The following is a 19,158-nucleotide window of genomic DNA, read 5'->3' on the forward strand; positions in this document are numbered from 1 at the left end:
TAGGAGAAAACTGACATAGATAGAAATGAAAGAACACGGATTTCATTCTTGGAATTAGCTGCTTTCACAATGGTCGTACAGCACAAACGGCTACATTTAACAGACACCATGAATATTAAATCATTTTTTCACGGCATACGGTCGCCATTCGACAAGATCCGTAGACTAGCGGTGGAGAATGGCGAACAAAGGTCCTACTAATGATGTTTGCTTTCTTCTTCACCGTCTCACCACTCGACGACTGGTGCTGTATGCAGAATAATTTCGTTAGTGGCAAACCGGACGACAATACCACTGGCTCAGCACTGGCATCCTGCGCGAAAAGCGTAGTTGCGGTTGCCTAAAAATATGTTTCCGATAGAAAAGATCCTAAATTTGCATGTTACATTATGAAGTTGGAGAATTCCTTATAAGTAAATTTTTACTTGTATCAGAATCTCGGAAATACCCGTCAGTGCTACTGTGTGGCATTTTATGAGGTGAAGGCTGGTAATGAAATTATTCCCCTTCGAGGATCTTATCAGTTCACGAAGCCGTGGTATCACAAGTTCAGCCATAACTATATTCTCTCTCTATTGAATCAGTCCTTCGGTGTGCGGGTTGTTCCGTCACAAAAACCGGGGGAACACCGTCAGCTTGTTCCGAGTTCTAACGGTTGATTAAATCATAAGGCCAGCTCCTGCAGTTGGCTCTTTTAATTTGATTCTAACCGCCCTGCCATAAAAAGGCCCCACAATAAAGGGAGCTATTTAAGGGACATCTGCAGAGGGAAAAATATAAGGAGGTCACAAGACAGCCAGCAACATCTTTTTCGTCAAGGAAACTATCGTGGATCGTGTTGTTTTACCCCAACAAAAAAGAAAAGCGGATCCCTTCATCTTTCGGAGGAAGGTATTAAAAACAAAATCTTGACGACAAATATTGACATCTGATAGGAGCTTCATCCCTTTTCGTTCCTTTTTTCCTCGTATCCCTTCTTTTTTTTGTAGGTCGCATGATCTCCGGCATTACCGGCATATGTATGGGCCCCGTTGGCAGTAAAGTAGCAAACCCTTCAGAGGCTGTTCCCACGTGGCCGCCTGTTTTGCTTCGTTTTTTTTTCTTCTTTCGGGCCTTTTCGTGTTGTAAACAAAGCTCGGCGGGGACGGTTGTTTACATGGGAGCTAAAATAAACCACATCACGTATGCGCGTATACAGCGACAACCACGCGAACCAGACTCGCCCACCCACCGACCGACCGACCCGAGCTCCAGAAACAATGCGGCGTATGGGGTTGATGAAATGTTTTTGATGTTCGGAATTTGAAATGTGGTGCCATTCATTCAATCATCTCGCCGCTGGAATGCATTCGATTTCAATTGTGTTTGGTGGGTAGTCGCTGGATAGGTTTTTCGGTGCGTTGGACTCGGTATTACCCGTCAGACCGCTAGCTCTTTACGTTGGTAGAACCCATTTAAGGTATGCAATAATTATGTCCGGTTGACCAAATATTCAGCGTGCCTAATGCTCGCGGTATGATTGACCTGTCGGTGATAGCTCGGCGTACGGTTTTACGCGTTAATGTACACTTCCGCTTCGTTCAATTCTTTTCCCCCCTGCCCGTCCGGCTAACTGCAAGTCAATTAACGCACGGGGTGGTTTATTTATGTTCGGTACATTGAATTAGCTCGAAAGCTGAAGCGAATTGAGCGTAGTATTAGCGGCAGTGGTCCATGAAATCGAACCACCTTTCGAACGATTCGTGACATCAAATCCATACTCGGTGGGAAGGGTATTGGAAGCCACATGAAAACGATCCAGCAGGACACCCACCTACCTGTACGTAGTAAAAATCCCCTGATAGTCGCTTTTCACATCATGTAGTAACGTAGAGCGAGATAAAAATAATCTGATCTTAAAAATAGATTACAATTTATCCGATGATTGGGAACGCCACGGTGGGCATTTTGGACCAAATGTCTGGATAAAATTACTATTTATTATCAACGGTCATTAAGTGATGTATTTTTATTAATTTTACTGAAAGTACACAAATAGTTTCCAAACATACCCAAAGACTTTGGTGGTCATAGCGAACAATACAGTGCGCAACATATTAGTACAAAACCTGTTTTTTAAGTAATATAAAAATTGAATATAAAAATAATAAAAAATAAATAAAGAAAAAATAAGCATCTGTAAGTTTACTTGAAAACCCTAAATGTCCTTTTATATATATTTTTAATGTAAGTGGGATTGTCAGTCCAGCATACGGGGAGGCGGTCTGAATGGGATTTTAACCACGGACCTGCCGTGTGAAGACCTTAGCCGCCAACGCCTGTGCCACCAGGTCGCCCTTCATTTTTTATTAGAGCTTGAATATTCTTATACGGCCGTATTATTTTACAAATTTATAAGAAATTCTCTTTCCAAATTTTGCAGCTTTGTATCAAAATTTATTTGGATTCTGAGAAGTTGCCAAAAATGTTACTTAATTTTTTAATGTTTCGACTTAGCCACCTAACAACTTTTAAACAAAAATTTTTAAAATTTGATTACTTTATTTTTTTTTAAGCTCAACTGACATTTTTTAACAATTTTTAGATTGGTAACACACCCAATATGCATCATTCACCCCTTGTTATAGACAACTTGCTCGCTACAGCAGCTCACGTGAAATTTGTTCCGTCAATGATTTTGGATACAAATTTTTCCAATAATTCAATTCCAACGTTGGATGGCGGGGGTGGATTCTTGCCATCCCGGTCTCATCACTCGAATTTCCCAAAACAGCAGAACCGATTATGTGTCGGGGAGGGAGGCATTAGCGGCCCTAAGCCGCTAAAACCCGACACCGGAGACGGTAATTAAATTGAGTCAATTTTCAATTTCTCGTCCAACCGCTCCACCCGCCTTGTTTTTCCCTCATCGTCCTCGTTGTCGATGTGAGGTGATGGTAAATTAATATTTTTGGCATTCAATTGCGTGTGTGATCGCACACCGCCGCCGATACCGATTTTCTCGCAATGCGATTTCCTGTACCGTCGACTGGGTGTGAGATAATTTCCTTGATTTTGCCCTCCTGGGGAGGAGAGTGTTTATAGGGCCATGCAAACATGTACTATCCGACCACCCACACTTTCCCCGACTCGATGGGTAAACGGAACCGGGCCGGGCGAGTAGCTTAAAGACTAAACATCAATTTTCTGTGTGTTTCAATTCCGGACCGACGAAGACGCTGACTGCTAGCTGGTAATGAAATTGAATTGATTCCAATCCAGTACCGATGGGTTTTCGGATCCGAATGGGTCCGATTACGAGCGCTGATGGTGGACATGGCCGGTTGGCGCGCTACTCTCCTCGTGCAACCTTGTCCCGCTTCTGTTGAAACAATATTACGCGTTGAAAATGAAAATTTGCCCGATGGTCCGCTTACCGTGTACTTTGGATCGGTGGAAGATTGTATTCGATTCGTCACTTCCTTCCTTCCGGTACGGCTCCCATCCTTCCAGTTCCGTCCGACGCTTAGAACGGGAAATACGCTTATAGCGCGCTTTGCCTGATCCAAGCTCCGGTTTGGATATTTTTCCAGCGAAATTCATTTCGTTTTTCTCGTTCGGGTTTATATTTCAATGGTATCTTGCTTTAAAATTTTTGCAAGAAATCCGTGATAATGTGGCCATTATTGAGGAAAAGCAGAGGCGCGTTGCCTACAGTAACGCTTTCAACGAACAGCGCTTGGGAGAGTGTTACGACAAACGCTTTCGCGTGGCTGATACGATGGAGAAACTTACTCGCGGTACTCGGATGTAATACTAGATTTTCTTTTTTGGGCTCCCTTGCTTTTTTTTTCTCGTTTGAGCGTGTATTCTGGTATCTTTACCGAATACACCGTTCCTTTAAGACGAGCGACCACATGAAGCTGCTGTCAAACGCCAGGGCCGGATATCCTTTTATCTGTGCAACAATCCGAAGGCTTTGTCGATTCTCTCGCCACCTGTATGCCCGTTTGTGTGTACGGATTTATTTTGCGAGGACAGGCCCATTAAGCTGTGTGTGTGTGTGAGGTTTAGCAGACAACGATTCGGTGTGTGGGGAACCTTGTCAGAAACAGTTGCTGGCTCAAACCCTCGGCACATCATAAGGTGTGCCCGGAATTGTACGGTTTGGACAGGTCATAATAGACCATTGCGGATGGCAACGGAACCGGTATCGATTACACGCACACACACACACGCCCAGCAGAAGATGTAAATGGGAACGGGTTTTCCCCGAAATTGGTCCCGAACCAGAAAACAACAGCTTCCCATTCCGCGTTCCGCCGGGCTCCAGAAACAACTCCAAACGGTTGAGCTTACCGCACATTCGTTTGGCTGTGTGGAAGCTGCAGTTGAAAGTGGTCGTTTTTAGGGTGGGAGATAAACAAAATCTCTTTCTTTTTGAGGTTGGTCCCAGAACGATTACTGGGCGTAGAGCATCCCAGAAGCGCCGGGTGATTATGGCGCATTATGTGTTTTAATCAAGCCAAATCTTATCGCCCCGGATGGTATGGGAGTTTTGTCGGAATGTTTAATCTGCTCCGAAAACACACCACCATTGTCGTAATGTTTTGCAAATATTAGAGGTAGAATTCAGTATCCAGCGCCTGTGTGTAGTTAAAGATTATGTTCCAACGGAAATGATCATAAAATCATAATTATTAGTACTGTGTTGTTCCCGGTGAACGTTTTATCGCTAGATTTCCACTTGGGTGATGTCCAAAGCTCCAAGAGATTCCAAAAAGTGTTTTAAAATATTAACCATTCTGGTTAAAAAGCAGGAGTAGACATAAGAACTTCTGGGGACTCAAACCAATCAATTCAGATTTCCAGGTTTTCGGTTACTTCGGCCAACAGATTATATTCTTTCGATGAATAAACCCAACAACTCCATTTTGAATTGATTTTTTTGTGAAAACAGATAGACTTTAACATGGTTTATTTTTGCTGGGAACGCGTATTTTTCCCATCAAGCTTACTCGATTTACATTGCCTGTACTCTATACAAACATACACTCGCACAATACATGCATACAAACATTGATCGACTGTTTTAAGGTTTTCTTTTTACAATTTATACTCAAACTAACCTGATGTGCTTGGGATGATTTTTTTTGATGATGAATATCTAACACGAACATGACTAGAATCTGGGTTTGTTGTTGTGTGTCCTGCCATCATTAACGGACCGAGATATGGATGATGTGCGGAAGGCTGCACTTAAACATAACCACGGACGGGACAGGAAGGCCAATTGTGGGAAGGAAGCAATATTTACAGATGATATACGCACACACACACACACACAGCTACGTAATATAATTTGCCTTCCGAGTTGGTTTTTTTCTAGAGCGAAGTGATGGCCTCTTCGCCCGCCCTTAGCTAAACCTTCTCGATCTCCGTCTGTTGGCTGGTAATGTTGGTGATCTCCGCCAGATTGGTGCTGTCCCGCAGCGTACGCTTCGAACCGCGCGTACTGTAGCTCCGGTCCAGGTCCATGTCCCGGGAGCAGCACAGCTGCCGAAACACGCAGATGTAGCAGGCCAGCAGCGAGGTCATCAGGATCGTGCCGATGATCACGGTAATGACCAGCAGCACGCTGACCTCGCCCTCCATTTCGCGCGGCGTTGCTAGATGCGTTTTTGGCGCCACCGTTAGTGGGGGGTGAGTTTGCTGGGCGTAACGTGCCGACCGGGGGGGTCGTATCGGTCAAGTTGAAGTGCACGCCGAGCAATGCGGATGAATATGGATGATGGTGGAGTATAACCAGACACCGCTGCGGGGGTTTGTTGTAGCACTGAAAGGCCGAATGTAGGGCGGGCTGAGTGTAATCACGTACTTTCGGTGGAATTCACACGGCAAGCGGGTAGCATGCAGCGTTGGAGCATACCGACGCGGTACAGATGGTGGTTTAGTTCTAAACGGGGGGTGGAAAAGAATAAAGAAATGTGTGCTATAAATAAATTTAATCGTGTAGAGAACACCGAAGATTGACTGTAAGTAGTAGGAAAATGTATGCAAGTAAGTGACCAATCATATTTGTCCTAAATTTTCGACGGAATATCCAGGAATCTAAGGCAAATATGCTAATGTTCTGATTCATTATTAATTACTTATTTCTAGATGATCTTCAGTGGAGCGGTCCGGTGACCGAGACGACAGCGGTGTTGGTTTTCACACGTCAGTACCGACGATCAAATCCCATCCCGACTCCAGACCGCCTCCCCGTACGCAGGACTGTCTATCCAGCTACGAGTAAAATTAAGCCACAGAAAGCCAGACCTGGTAGGCCGTGACCTTTCGAGGTTGTACTGCCAATGAAAAAAAGACGGCGATCATCGGTAATTAAAATATTCATAGCAAATCATGCATAGTTAGGAGATGGTTTCTGATGATCTCCCGAAAGTCTGATAAGTTTTAGACAAAATTTGATCAACAAAAACTTTACAGTGTCACGATCTAAAGATAATCTCCAAAGATAGCCAACTCGATCACAAACGCTTTATATGGTAGGAAATCGATTAGGGAATCAAATTCGGCGTATTGGAAGATCAGAGTCCACAAATCTGATCTCTGGACAACCATCGTAGAGTATGTGTTCCAAAAGGTGGTTAGCAGTAGGAGGAACAGATTTTCTTTAATCTTCCCCCATCTTTTCCTTCTTTTTTCTTGGCCTAACGATCTGCTAGATCTTGACGGCTATCTAATAGCCGCAAAATACTTTTTGATAGCTCGTCGTCGAAAGGGAAACAGCACTCGAGGGATTCGATCCCTGCAATGTAATCCCAGCTATAGAGTGAAAATACAGTACTGAAATACTTATTAAAATATTGCCGAATGACTACCAAATAAATCTAAACAGTCGTGTGGCCCTATGAAAACTAAACAGCAGTTCCTAAAACTCAGGCAATTGAAAAGTTCAAATAATATCGATGGACCTTTTGTAAGAATAAAAAACAGCTCCGGAAAGTCATTTGCTCAGGAAAGCTTCAAAGCTGCCATTAAAATGTGAAGAATTAGGTTGCTTTAAACAAATATTCAATTTATTTTATATTTATTTTGGGAAGCAAGTTTCGATTAGCTCCATAATAATTCAAGTATGTGGTCACTTCCTCATGAAACCCCTTCGCTCTTCTTTTAACTACATACAAAGTACGACCTAGCTAAGCCACAAATGATGTGTGTCTGTGACAGATTTGGTTTTTTTTTTTGCTGCCAGCATTACTTGACCACAATTGCACAACACACTTTATCGCAAATCAGCACACATCCTCCACATACCCTCCTAAGGCATACAATGTCGTTGTACGCGAACAATACTGTTCGTTTGCCTCGTTTGACACGTGCCGGTACGCGCACGTGGTGCCACACCGTATCTATCGAATGCCGAAGAGTGCCGAATCTTCGAAAGTGAAAGCAAGACTAAGACGAGAGTGTTGATTGTTGTTGTGGCGGATTTTTTGTTTTTGGATGTTCAGAGCAATAGTTAGCTGGGTCATAAAAATGGCGCTCAAAATAAATCATGTGTGTGTGTGTGGAGGGAATGTGGACCAGCTTCCCAGCCCGGAGTTATTTGTGTAAACCGTACTGTACACCTGTTGGTAAGAGCATCCAGCGAGCTGGTTTCGAGTGTTTAGAAGTGAGCGAGAGTGTGTTTACTCAAAGGATTTGTTTAGAGTTTTCGAGTGCTAAACTAATTGAAATGCGATAAAGCGAGTCGGTGTGGCTGTTTTGTTTTGCTGTATTTTGTTTCGCTGTACCGCTTCGGGCGCGTAGCTTTGTGGTTGAGTTCTGCATACCATTAGCATGCATTGAGTGCGGGATATAATGTTTGACTAAAAGCGATTCTTCTCACCCTTTCCCCATCGAAAGAGGTTGGTCATGGAAATTTTGCAGAATGATATAAGCGAAAGGGATTTTGATGGGTGCTGATGATAGGGTTTTGTGTTGAAGCGGTTCGGTATTTCATTATGCAAAGAACAAGGATCCCGATTTACATGTGCCCGATACGAAATCTAGACCGAAAAGCAGAACCCCCAAACGCAGGACAACAATCGGGGCCAGGGAACTTTTTTAATTACTTATTGCGCAACATTCAATTTGTGTGGAAAACAATTCGCACGCCCTGGGGTTACACACAACAGGGGCAAGCACAGCGGCTGTGCTTGATCGTATCACCAGCAGCAGCACCATCACCAAAAGGATATTAATTAAAAGGTAGACTAAATCCTTTTTCTGCTCAAACGAACCTAAACGGCTGTGATGTTGGCTCAGCGTACAAGGACGCCGGACGAGCACGGTGGCGAGAAATAGGCCGAGTTGTAAAGTATCTGCTTTAGTCTTCCCTGTTTTTTTAACCGGTGCGTGTTTCGTCCCATGTTCGTCCGCCAACAACAATGGCAGGATGAAGCTCCAGCAATCGCTCGCGGGTATTGGAGCAACATTCGCAACCAGCCAACAAACGGAACGCACCCGACTCGGCGCATAAAATGTTAGAGCGTTCGTCTGTGTGATTTTCTGCCCTGAGGATATCTTGAGGGCGGCCTAGTACACAGGTAGACACATAATGGTTTCGGTTGAACCTTACGCAGCACACGATGTTTATGTTATGAAAATGAGCTCCCGCCAGGACGATTGTTGTTTCGGTGAGGCAAATTGAATGGTTATGCTTTGATATATATTCATAACGAGCCGTTTGGAACAAATCTAGCGCTTTAAGTAGCACAATAATACATGATTTCGAGGACGATGACGGTTTGAAGGCTTTGGTTTAAAAATTTATGCGTCTCCATGCACCCGGGATGATCCATTCCGAGGGTCACCTGGCCACCATATAAACGGCACTCCAGAACGCTGCGTGTCTAATGTTTCGCTCGAAAGATTTGTTATTTTTCGGGAATGAATGAATTATAAATGAATCTGAAGGAATGTTAAAGCCTCCATTCGACGGTTTTATCGGCGGCGTGCTTTTTTGTGTCTGCAAACTTTGGACAGAAGGCATCGCAAGCTCAATTTATGCACGCTGAAGGTAAACGAACTTGACGGCGAACGAAGAGCGTCAAGAGTTAATATTATTGTTTTGTTTGCTCTTAGTAATATGCAAGAATATTAACAAGAGCGTCTTTAAGAATCGTGCTGGAAAATTCGTTGAAAACTCTCGTTGAAAGCAGACATTTGGCTTCTATCCATGCTCCAGCGATTTTTCTATTCCTTCAAAGTTTTTTCTAAAGGATTTTCTGGTTATAAAATACTTATTGGTAAAAAAGTTATCCTATTAAGGAAATTACTTCCTTACAATACTTTCCCAAAAAACGCTCATTACGTTTTCTCTCTTCTCTTCATACTGCGAAGAATAGAGTCCTCGATTAAAGAGTAATGCACTTCAACCCCAATTAAGGCCGGAAGAAAGAAATAGGTCGACTCAGTTTTTGCTGTCCGCCGTTCATTTAGCCCAATTTTTTTTCCCAAAAAAAGGTCCGTCGATTAAGAAATCCAGCTGCCCGCGCGCCGAATCAGTTCCGTAAACGAACCGTGTATAAATTATGAACGTCTTTAAATGGACGGAAACTGATCAATAAACCAGTTCCGTGCTTACGAAATTGTGCTTCCTTTCAAGAATAAATGCAGACGAGCGAACCGACGGCATTGATTGCCAACTGAGAAGCACAACAAAACTGCTGCAACAAGATCAAACCGCAATCGGTGCAATCGGTTGCTGACGGGTGGGAAAGTAATGAGTTTTAAATTGGAATCGATTGGAGTTGAACCCTTTTGAGCTGGAGCTACTATTTGATAGTTGGCGCTGCGAGAGAAGCGATGTCGTGAAAGATTCAAATTAAGTGCTCAAATTCAGTTCAATTGCAGGCCGATTGATGATGATCAAACAGATCACTGCAAACAGGTCTGAACCTTTGTTTATTGTTTCTGTAGGTTGTTTGGGGGAGACGCGAGACGAGAGCAACACCGGTCTTCACACCACAGGGCCGGGGCTCAAATCCTATGCAGACTGGCTCCGTCGACCGCAGGACTTGACTATCCAGCTCATACCATTTGCCCGGTTTCTACAGTACGTATTATCGTTTGGTTAAAAGTGTATTATTACTCTCTACAACTTTGCGCAACATCGTTGTAACCTATGTCTTCAACTTTTCTAATTATTCTGAAAAAAAAAAAAAACGAGTGGCCTTATTGTTATGTTACACACTGTATAAGAGTGATGTTAATAAGAAAATTATTTTCTTATTAATTATTTTCTTATCGAATTTTGTGAAGCAAGCAAGCAGCTAAATAATTCATAGTCATCCAAAAGTTCGCCTAATTCAACAACGATAAACCATGCTCATCATCTACTTAACCTGACGTGTACCCCGTTGCCTCGGTACACCTGTGTTGACCCTGTGGACTCTGTAATGTCTCGTGGGGTTATCTACGCAGCCCTGATAGCTGCAATCAATCATTCCGAAACCATACATCCACCTTTTCTCTCAACATCCGTGCTCTCGATTTCTCCCGGGGGGTGCCTTCTCCATTGATCCTGTGTCCGTTCGGCCGAGGCAAGCAGAAATTTAATAATCCTATCGGTCCCATCCACCACCGATCACAGGTTAAGAGGCTTCTTAACCGGAGGGTTCAGTTCAGACAACGAAGCCCCAGCCCCGAACTCAACAGCGACAACAGCAAAGGCCAGCTTCCGAGCGTGCCCAGTTGCGGTCCGTTACCATGGCCGCCATCAGGATGTTGTTGTCGTCGTCTTGGGGCTAATCAGGCAAGGATTAGGATGATTAGTAGCATACTGTTGGCCGTACGCGGTAGCGTGCACGTATTGATTTCCCTATCTCGCCGTACGTGCGTAGCCTGCGTAACACGTAGGTTGACTTGTAAAAGAATGTAAATGAAAACCTCCACGCAAGCACCGAAGCAAGCACCGAGTCGAAGTGAAATTACTTTCCAGTTCCAATTGAATCTGATCTGAACCTAATTTCGCATTTGGTAATTTATGCTAAATCCAATATTGTATGTTTCGAAACTTCTTCTTGTGGGGGATATTAATATGCATGCGCCACGTGAGCTTTTTTTTGCCGTCCGCTTCTTTAGTCAAATAACTGTTGGTCCTGAAAAAGAAGAGAAAAAAAACAGGACCCCAATGGGACGTCGTCAGGGTTTTAATTTTGTACGACTTCTCTGCTCTGTGAGAGATGATGCAAACGTTCAATGTTTCTTGTTTGGTTTTCCGACGAGGACGCCCATCTACGGGCGAAGATAAATCTTGGGTAATGAATGATTAATTAGTGTTGGGAAACAGTTTCATCGTGCAGCGGGCTTGCTCGGTTCCTTCTGTGGTTCTTCCCTTAATCATCGTTTACCTTGACGCAGCATATTGATGCGTTAAAGGTACGGCGGGGTAGCGTTTAATCTGTTCAGGGAAATTTATCTCATCTGCTAAGTGGTGAGTATTGAATTACTCTCAAAAGGTTATTTAAATGACGAATATTTTCACCAATAGACATTACATTTCAATCTCCAAAACTTTGTTCAAAACGCAAATTCAAACAAAGCAATAAAAGGGGACCGTTTGCAAACCGTTTGAGGCCATCCATCCGACGGACAGCATGATTGGCCCAAAGCACTTTTTTCGACCAATTTGTTTGTTGTTTGATTCACAAAAAAAAAACACTTCCGGTGAATGTTGTCTGGCGTCGAGCCGTTACCGAGAACTGCCACAAGCAATTTTACATTTCAACTCTTCAACCCGTGTTTGTTGTACGGTCTTTGTGCGACTTTGTGTGATTTGTGTGGCGGAAAAACGCGCCCAAAGGGTTCCACGGGCTAGTAGTGTGAGGTAATTATGTTATTTCTTCCTAAAATAATCGTTCCTCGTACCGTACACGATACTCAACGCGGTGGGAAAGCCAAACCAGTCGTTCACTGGTTCCGTAGCGTGCTCATATGAAGCGCTGGAGAGTTGAGAGTGAAGCGTGTTCCGAAAATTGAGGAATTTCTTCAACCGTACCGTAAACCGTAATCGAAATATCGAACACAGCTCCACATACTTTAGAACGATTGGCGCTGCTTTGATTCACTCACGTAGGGTACGATTTATGATTGATTTCCCAAAACGAAGTAAAACACAAGGCGAACTCGCTAAGACTCAGGGCAATGCAATAAAGTCCTCAAAAGCTTACTTTTTTTTCCTCCCGGGGCTGCCCAGGACCGACTGTGGTTCGTTTCAAAAGGAAAAACATCACTCAATCGAGCGTTTATAATGTGATTTTGTCTGCTGTTTGGGTAGTCGGTTCTGTTCTGTGCTGCAGGAAGTTGCTACTACAGCACCTTCCCTGTCAGGATGAAGTTACGGAACGGCTCGAGAGGAACAAAACAGTCAGTCAGAGCGTGGTGAAACGTGGCCAGAAAATGATGACATCGATTCCCCCTATTCCGGGGAACTCATCGATCATGCCGGACGGGTCTGTAAACTTTAATCAAGCGTCATTAAGTGCGACACGATGCGTATCAACATGGCGCGCGCCGTTGTAAAATGGTGTAAAGGGACAAACCCTCGGAGCAAACAACTTTTTTTTGTTGTTGGTGTTGTTAGCCTATTTGTTTGTACTATGTGTTTGTCAATGTCTCTGGACCCGTTTTTCTGCGAGGTGGGACGGCAAGTTCGCGGGAGGACGCTTTAAAGGTTTGCTTTTCGAAGAAGGCAACCAAGAGACGATAGCAATCACTCAAATCGATGCATTCCGTTCGGAAAATGGCGCGCAACAAGAAGCAAGCGGATGTCTTCTCGTAACTGGAACTCCCCTGCTTCGAGCCAGCGGGACATTCAAATACCGATGCTCAGTTTAATAAAAGGAAAAACTTCACCCGGCAAGTTTGATGTAAAACACCAGCCTCGAATTTCCACAGCTCGGGTGTGTGTGTGTGTGTTTGTTCGGGGCGGTCTCGCCAAACTTTTACAATCATGAACTGTGTGAAAGCATTGAACCAACTGAAGCGTTCTGCATTCGGACTTTTGCAAAACGAAACGAACTTTTCGGCTGAAGGCCTCAGTTCCAGGTAACTTCGGGGTAGGAGGCTACTGGCCACCGATAAATTATTCATTTTGTACCAAACTGCCAGCACTTTTTTAATTGGAAGTGGTTCACTTTTGTTTGATGGCGTGTAAGATATAGATGGAATGGTTGAAGAGTTTTGGCACAAATGGCAAAGGTCACCGTCAGAGAAAAAGGTATTTTACTGAATGCGCTTTAGGCTTTTAAGCGACTTCAGAAAGGTGAAAAAAAACGAACACACACTCACAGATAATCATCAGAATTCCTGTTTACGGCGGCACTACCTTTTCTACGGTTGATTGACATTCTTCTCCCATTTTCAGCTCGGAGGGCTCCTGGAAGTTCCTGGAAAACACGGTAGGACCCATTCGCTGGAGTTTAAAATATGTTGCGGGCTTTGAAACAAACAGATTCTCTCGTTTGTCTCGTTTGAGGGTAGAAATTTTATTCGGCCACGCCGATCCGCCAAGTGCCCCCGTGTAGTGAACAATCTTCCCTACAAAAATAGCGTACAAAATATGCTGAGAATTTAGACCAGGGCATGGTGATGTCTAGCGTGTGCGATGGGATGCGAAATGTCTGAAAGCAATTTTCCACCAAATGGTCGCTTCGGAAACCTCCTCATCTTGATTGACCGCTTTGCGCTCTGGCTGAAATAAGTAAAGCAGCCCGATGCCCCATTTCCATTCCCGGGATGATCGTTAACGTGCCCTGCTAGCGAGCCCGAGCTGTCGGTGCCACACACCATGTGGTAACAGGCACACAGTGAGAGACGGTTATTATATTTTGTGAAACTATATTTAAATATAAAATTCTCAGTAATATAGGGTTTTCGCAGCCAATCATCAATCATCATCAGCAATACGGCCAGGCCGTTATTTATGAATAAAAAAATCAATCATCATCAAGCGCCTGAATGTTTTCACGAAATTTCACACTGCCACCGTAAACCCGTAATTTGACATCGTGAATCTCAAAATGGCATAGCAAAGATTGAATCGGTCCAACAAAGTTAGTTGTTTTGCCGGATTTCGATTAACGGCTGTAAAATTAATTCGGGACTCTAGAAGTCCATAAATCTGCTACAATGACGAGCTCTAGGAGCTGTACGATGATCTCACCATCGTGCAGCGAATTAGACTCGCCAGGCTTTTCTGTGGGCTGTTCACGTCATGAGAATGTCACCGTACGCCCCAGCCCGTAAAGTCCTTTTAGGCCGTCCACACGGACAGCAGAGGCGTGGAAGGCCCAAAAGACTCACGATGACGAATCCGTAATTCGTACGTACGATGGCGTTTACGATGGCAATGTGAAATTTGGTGAAATGTGAATGTGAAATGTGAAAACATTCAGACGCTTTACGACCGACTGGATATGTAAACCCTGTACTACTGACCTACATTATTAGTCCTTATTCTATAAAAAAATAAGTTTGCCCAACGCTCTATCCTATCCATTCGCACTGTCCTTCGACCACCACGTTAATGATCCAGAAAGTGAACCGTTTTTCTCATCAACGCGTTTTTCTTCATTGTGCACCATCCAACCCAACCATTGTGAACCCAACTCAATCTTTCAACCTCCATAGTCTTTGCAGCCGATAAGCAGACGATAACAACGGCCGTTAGCAAAATACCCGCGAGAACGGTGGCACACGAAACAAGCGTACATCAATACGAGGTGAATCCAATTTCTCTGCCGTACGAGAAGCAGGAAAGTTTTGCTCGCGAATGTGGAAACCACTCCCGGCGTTTGTCTTATGGGCTGTTGTTGTTGTGGTGGTGAGACTCTGCACAGCTCAATTTACTAGACCAACCAAAATGGCCTTTCGCAGAGCTTGTGTATCGTCCTGCAAAAAGCTTGACAATCCGGAATGGTATGTCACTAACTTTATTTTATTCCACCGATGGAATGCTGCTAGCTTGCCTGGGACGCATTATTTTATACATTTTTATTCGACGACATTTGACTTCCGATAACGAACGAAATTGGAAAGATGCTCTACCGGAAATCACGTTTCTGCCAGCGAAGAAAGGCTCCCAGCATGATACAGCTGGCATGGGATATACGCTCGCCGCTGTGGAAACTGATAGGACAAGGTCGGAAGCAAAAGCGGAGCAGACTCGAACAAAAGTTCAGGTGTGAAAGCTCGAATGACAAGCCCCCACCCGATCGGTCATCAGTTGCCTTATCATCGGGGGATTATGAAGAACTGAACTGGTTTGAAGTTTTTGTTAAGCTTTCTTGCGAATGGTTGTGCAATTTGTTTGTTTTTTTCTGTTACATGCCCGTTTTATTGGTAATTCTTTTTTAACGATCAAACCGATCTGTTTGATCTTTGATGGGTACTGGCTCACAGGTCGTCTATTCACGAGCATTACAATGCACAAAAAAGGCAACGCCAGTGGGAGCAATACTCAGAAAACGGAATTTTAAGGGCCATCCCATGGGTTGTTACGCATAACGTTAGCATAATGTTTGCCTTTTGGTTTGGTGAAAAAAAAAAACGGAAAGTTGTAAAACAAATCGATTTACGTTATATCTCTACGAATGGTCATTTTGGGGTCACAGAATCCGTGGACAGGGCTTTCAACATTGCGAACAACAAACATAGCCACCCAGCATGAAAAACCCCATTTAATGGATTGTGTGGTAAAGGTTATCGAAGTGATTGTGAATCGATGTCACTTGGCACGGTACATACGGCCGTCAGCAACCAGTTGAATTGAAGTTTCTCATTCATCGTTCCAAGAAGTGAGGAGCGAGTTCCGGTATCCGGATCCGGTCATTTTCACCTCGCCTGGGTGGAATTTACAGCCCCGAACGTGATTGGATTACCCGACCAAGCTAAACCTCGGCAGGGCTCGTCCTTAACGCTTGTACTGCTAGGCGTGGACGCACCCGGGGCTTGCCGTGGCAATTTATCAAATCACCCACAGGTGAGACGTTTATGGACGTAGCGGCGCTCCGTGTACCGTGACTGGTCGGATATAGCGCTACCTTTGTACGCGTGTAAAGATACGCACACGCACGCACGCACGCGAAAAAGGTTAGCAGGACGAGTGATGAAGAAAAACTGCCGTGTACAAAAAAAAAATGTAATCAAATTCCGCGCATCAAGTTGGGACTACACGTGTAGAAATTTCGATCGAACGAGCAAAGAAAAAAAAGAGGGCCGTATCAAATTGGTTTTTCCCTCGGGTGGGGGGATGTAAAATGTAAAACCGGGCCGAATTTGTGCTTTTTTCCACTTTTTGGCCTTACTATTTTAGAAATCGAAAAGCCATTGTGCACAATTCCCCTAAACGTCCACTGATTGAATGGTTTAATCTCTTTTTCGCGAAAAAAAAATAACGGCCCTTTTATTGACACCGGGCATGGAATTCTACTCCAAATTAGTGAAACCATTTTTACACCGTCAATCACCTGCCATCGCCGAGCGCGAGACATTTATTAAGGCGTGAAGAATATTACGCACCACGCAGGGGATCTTGTTTTTTGTTTTCCTCCTCTTCTCTTCACATTTTCACAACGCTCATGGAGGCGCCCAGTCTTTTTTGATTTTTTTTTTCGAATGGAGGCGCCCAGTCTTTTTCGATCCCGTCGAGTCAAGTGGTGCGCATGATGATAATTTCCAAAACACTTCAACGCGCGGCAGCATCACGCCGGCAAACCTTGAAATGATAATGTGTTTATTAACCTTTTGTCTTTTTTTTCTCTCTCGTTGCCCACATCAAGTGTGTTTCGGTTGTCTCCGGGAGTATCTACGGGGTGTGTTTTCGATTGTGTTGCACCGCGTTTTTGAAATGTTAATTTTAGAAGCGCATGTTCGCGTCGAGTAACGTGTTTCATCAGCGTCACCGTTCAAAAATTAGTTGACGGAACGGTGGGGATGGTGGTGGTGGTGATGATCAAAATGAAGTTGACTTCAATTACAGACCCTCAGTGTCAGCAAATTTTCCCTCCTCTCGATGCTCTGTCTGAGCATCGTTCCCAAGAGTGCGCTTTTGTATCCGCACCACCCATCCGCACCACCCATCCGCACCGGCACAATTAACAATGGGGATCCTTTCGCTGAAGATCCCCAAGGTACGGAACCGATCCCAACTTACCGAATTATTTCATCTTCCTGCACTGCTCGCCGATACCAAGCTCGCCCCGGTGGTTCCGTCGTCGTTGTCTTTCACCCGGACCAGTGCCAGTACACGGTCGTGATGAGTTTTGCCGGCTGCTATTGAATGGTGGTGGTGGTCCATTAATCAAAATCTATCAAGCTGGCAAGGAATTTTCCCCAAACCTAAAACCACTTCTGGCATCGGACAACGGCAAGGTTCGACTTTGCTTTTCACTTTACTTCCAAGAACTCGCGGGACCAACGTTCCACCTGCACTTTGCACAACGTTTTACGGCTAAGGAAAGCGTGGGAAGCGATTTTCATGCTCCCTTCCCTCCCTCTCTCCCAGTACGGCGTAAAACCGCTTCCAACTAATTCACTTGATGATATCACTGATGGTATATTCTCCAACAAGCGTACCGTTCCTTTTCCCGGTCAACAGTGGTGCCAACGGACCCTCTGCTTGACACGCTGCATTTAATTCATTTGCATTTTCAGCGTTGTAAAGGCATGTGGTGGTTTTAAGTTTCGTCAGAAGAGTTGGCGCACACTACTTGTTGCTTTGTTGCTAGGACACTGGTGGTATCGTGAGACGCGTCTACTTCGATGACGTACACGACGATTGTACCTTGTGTGGACAACGGTTTGTTCTCCGGACGGCCGCCAAAAGGAAACTGACTTTGTCTTGGAGCTGCTGCTTTGTCAACAACATCACGGTGGAGTTTCGCTCTCCGTTTTACGCTCTCTCAATCCCAGCTGTTTTGCTCTCAGGGCGATACTAACTCTTAGTGATGGCTCGTCCCTATAGGAAGTGTGATATCAGGTTCCAGGATTCGATTTAAATTTTTTGAACAATAACACAATTTTGTTTGCTTAACAAATATCTTTTATAATTTAAAAAAGAAGTAAAAATATTTATTTTTTAACGAACTGGATAAAATACTACACTTTCCCTTGAGAAATGTCCATCACTACAACCAAGCAGAGAGCAGATATCGCATTCTTCTCACTGAGAGCAAATTGTGACCAGTTGGTTTTGTGTGTTTCCCCATCTCATTTACGCACCAAATATAGTGCCCAAAAACGCACCGAAGTTCATTGTTGGTTCAGTTTCGCGCCATAACTTACCAGCAACGACACTCTTGTCGCCGAGAGAGCCCATGGGGAGAAGCAGTGTGTGGACCAGTGTCGTCCATAAAAAGTAATTTAATCGCTGCCAACGGTCTTTAATGCCGTCAAATGTAAACAATTGTTTTAGTGGCGCGAACGCAACCAACAAGTTGTTACGATCCTCTTGCCGTGCTGTCGTATCGGTTGGAGGATTCAGTGTGGATGATGCTCGGATTAAAGGGTAGACTGTAGCATTAAATCAGAGTGTAATATTCAATGGGCGTAATTAGTGTTTCAAATCATATTTCTTTATAATTACACTATTTTGTGCTTATCACTTATATTCAAAGCCGGTTACGGTTGATGTTTCACTAAGATAAGGATAGTTATAGAATTTTAACACCAGACAAACATCTGTAATATATGATTCCATTCGTAGAATCGTCCGTTTTTTTGTCTTCAAAAATCATCAGATGAAAAAAAAGAACTCACTATCCAGAGCAGACATTCGTCATCGGAAATGGAAGAAAATAAGTGTAGAAGCCAATAACAAATAAACTTTTATGGCGCTATCTGTTTCAGCTATGATGGAGAGGGATCTCAACGATGTTATGGAGAGGATTGGAGTGCCTCTGTTTATCGACACATTCAGTACCCTTTTCTTGTGATAATTATCTTTTAACATAGTGGTGGTAACATATTGTGCAAATCATTAATTTGTTATTAGTTCCCGGGGTTTAAGATATGCTATAACCGTTATACTGAAGCATTTAACAGTGTCTCGGAAATGGGTTTTATTGTGTCATCAAGAAGGTATAAAACAGCTTCATATGTGATGCAGTCTTCTGCTTGATTCATTGT

The 19,158-nt window shown here is 43.9% G+C and overlaps 1 protein-coding gene across 1 annotated transcript; it reads right to left on the reverse strand.

Moving 5' to 3' along the window:
- Nucleotides 1–4,918: 4,918 nt before the first annotated feature.
- On the reverse strand, nt 4,919–17,863 carry LOC118506466. Its single transcript, XM_036043641.1, has 2 exons — nt 17,186–17,863; nt 4,919–5,935 (listed from the first exon to the last, which is right to left on the reverse strand). Exon 2 carries the CDS (start codon nt 5,632–5,634, stop codon nt 5,401–5,403), a length of 234 nt encoding a protein of 77 aa, XP_035899534.1. The 5' UTR covers nt 5,635–5,935; nt 17,186–17,863; the 3' UTR covers nt 4,919–5,400.
- Nucleotides 17,864–19,158: the final 1,295 nt, after the last annotated feature.

The sequence above is a fragment of the Anopheles stephensi genome, chromosome 2 (genome assembly GCF_013141755.1).
Source record: "Anopheles stephensi strain Indian chromosome 2, UCI_ANSTEP_V1.0, whole genome shotgun sequence".
Taxonomy (NCBI): Eukaryota; Metazoa; Arthropoda; class Insecta; order Diptera; family Culicidae; genus Anopheles; species Anopheles stephensi.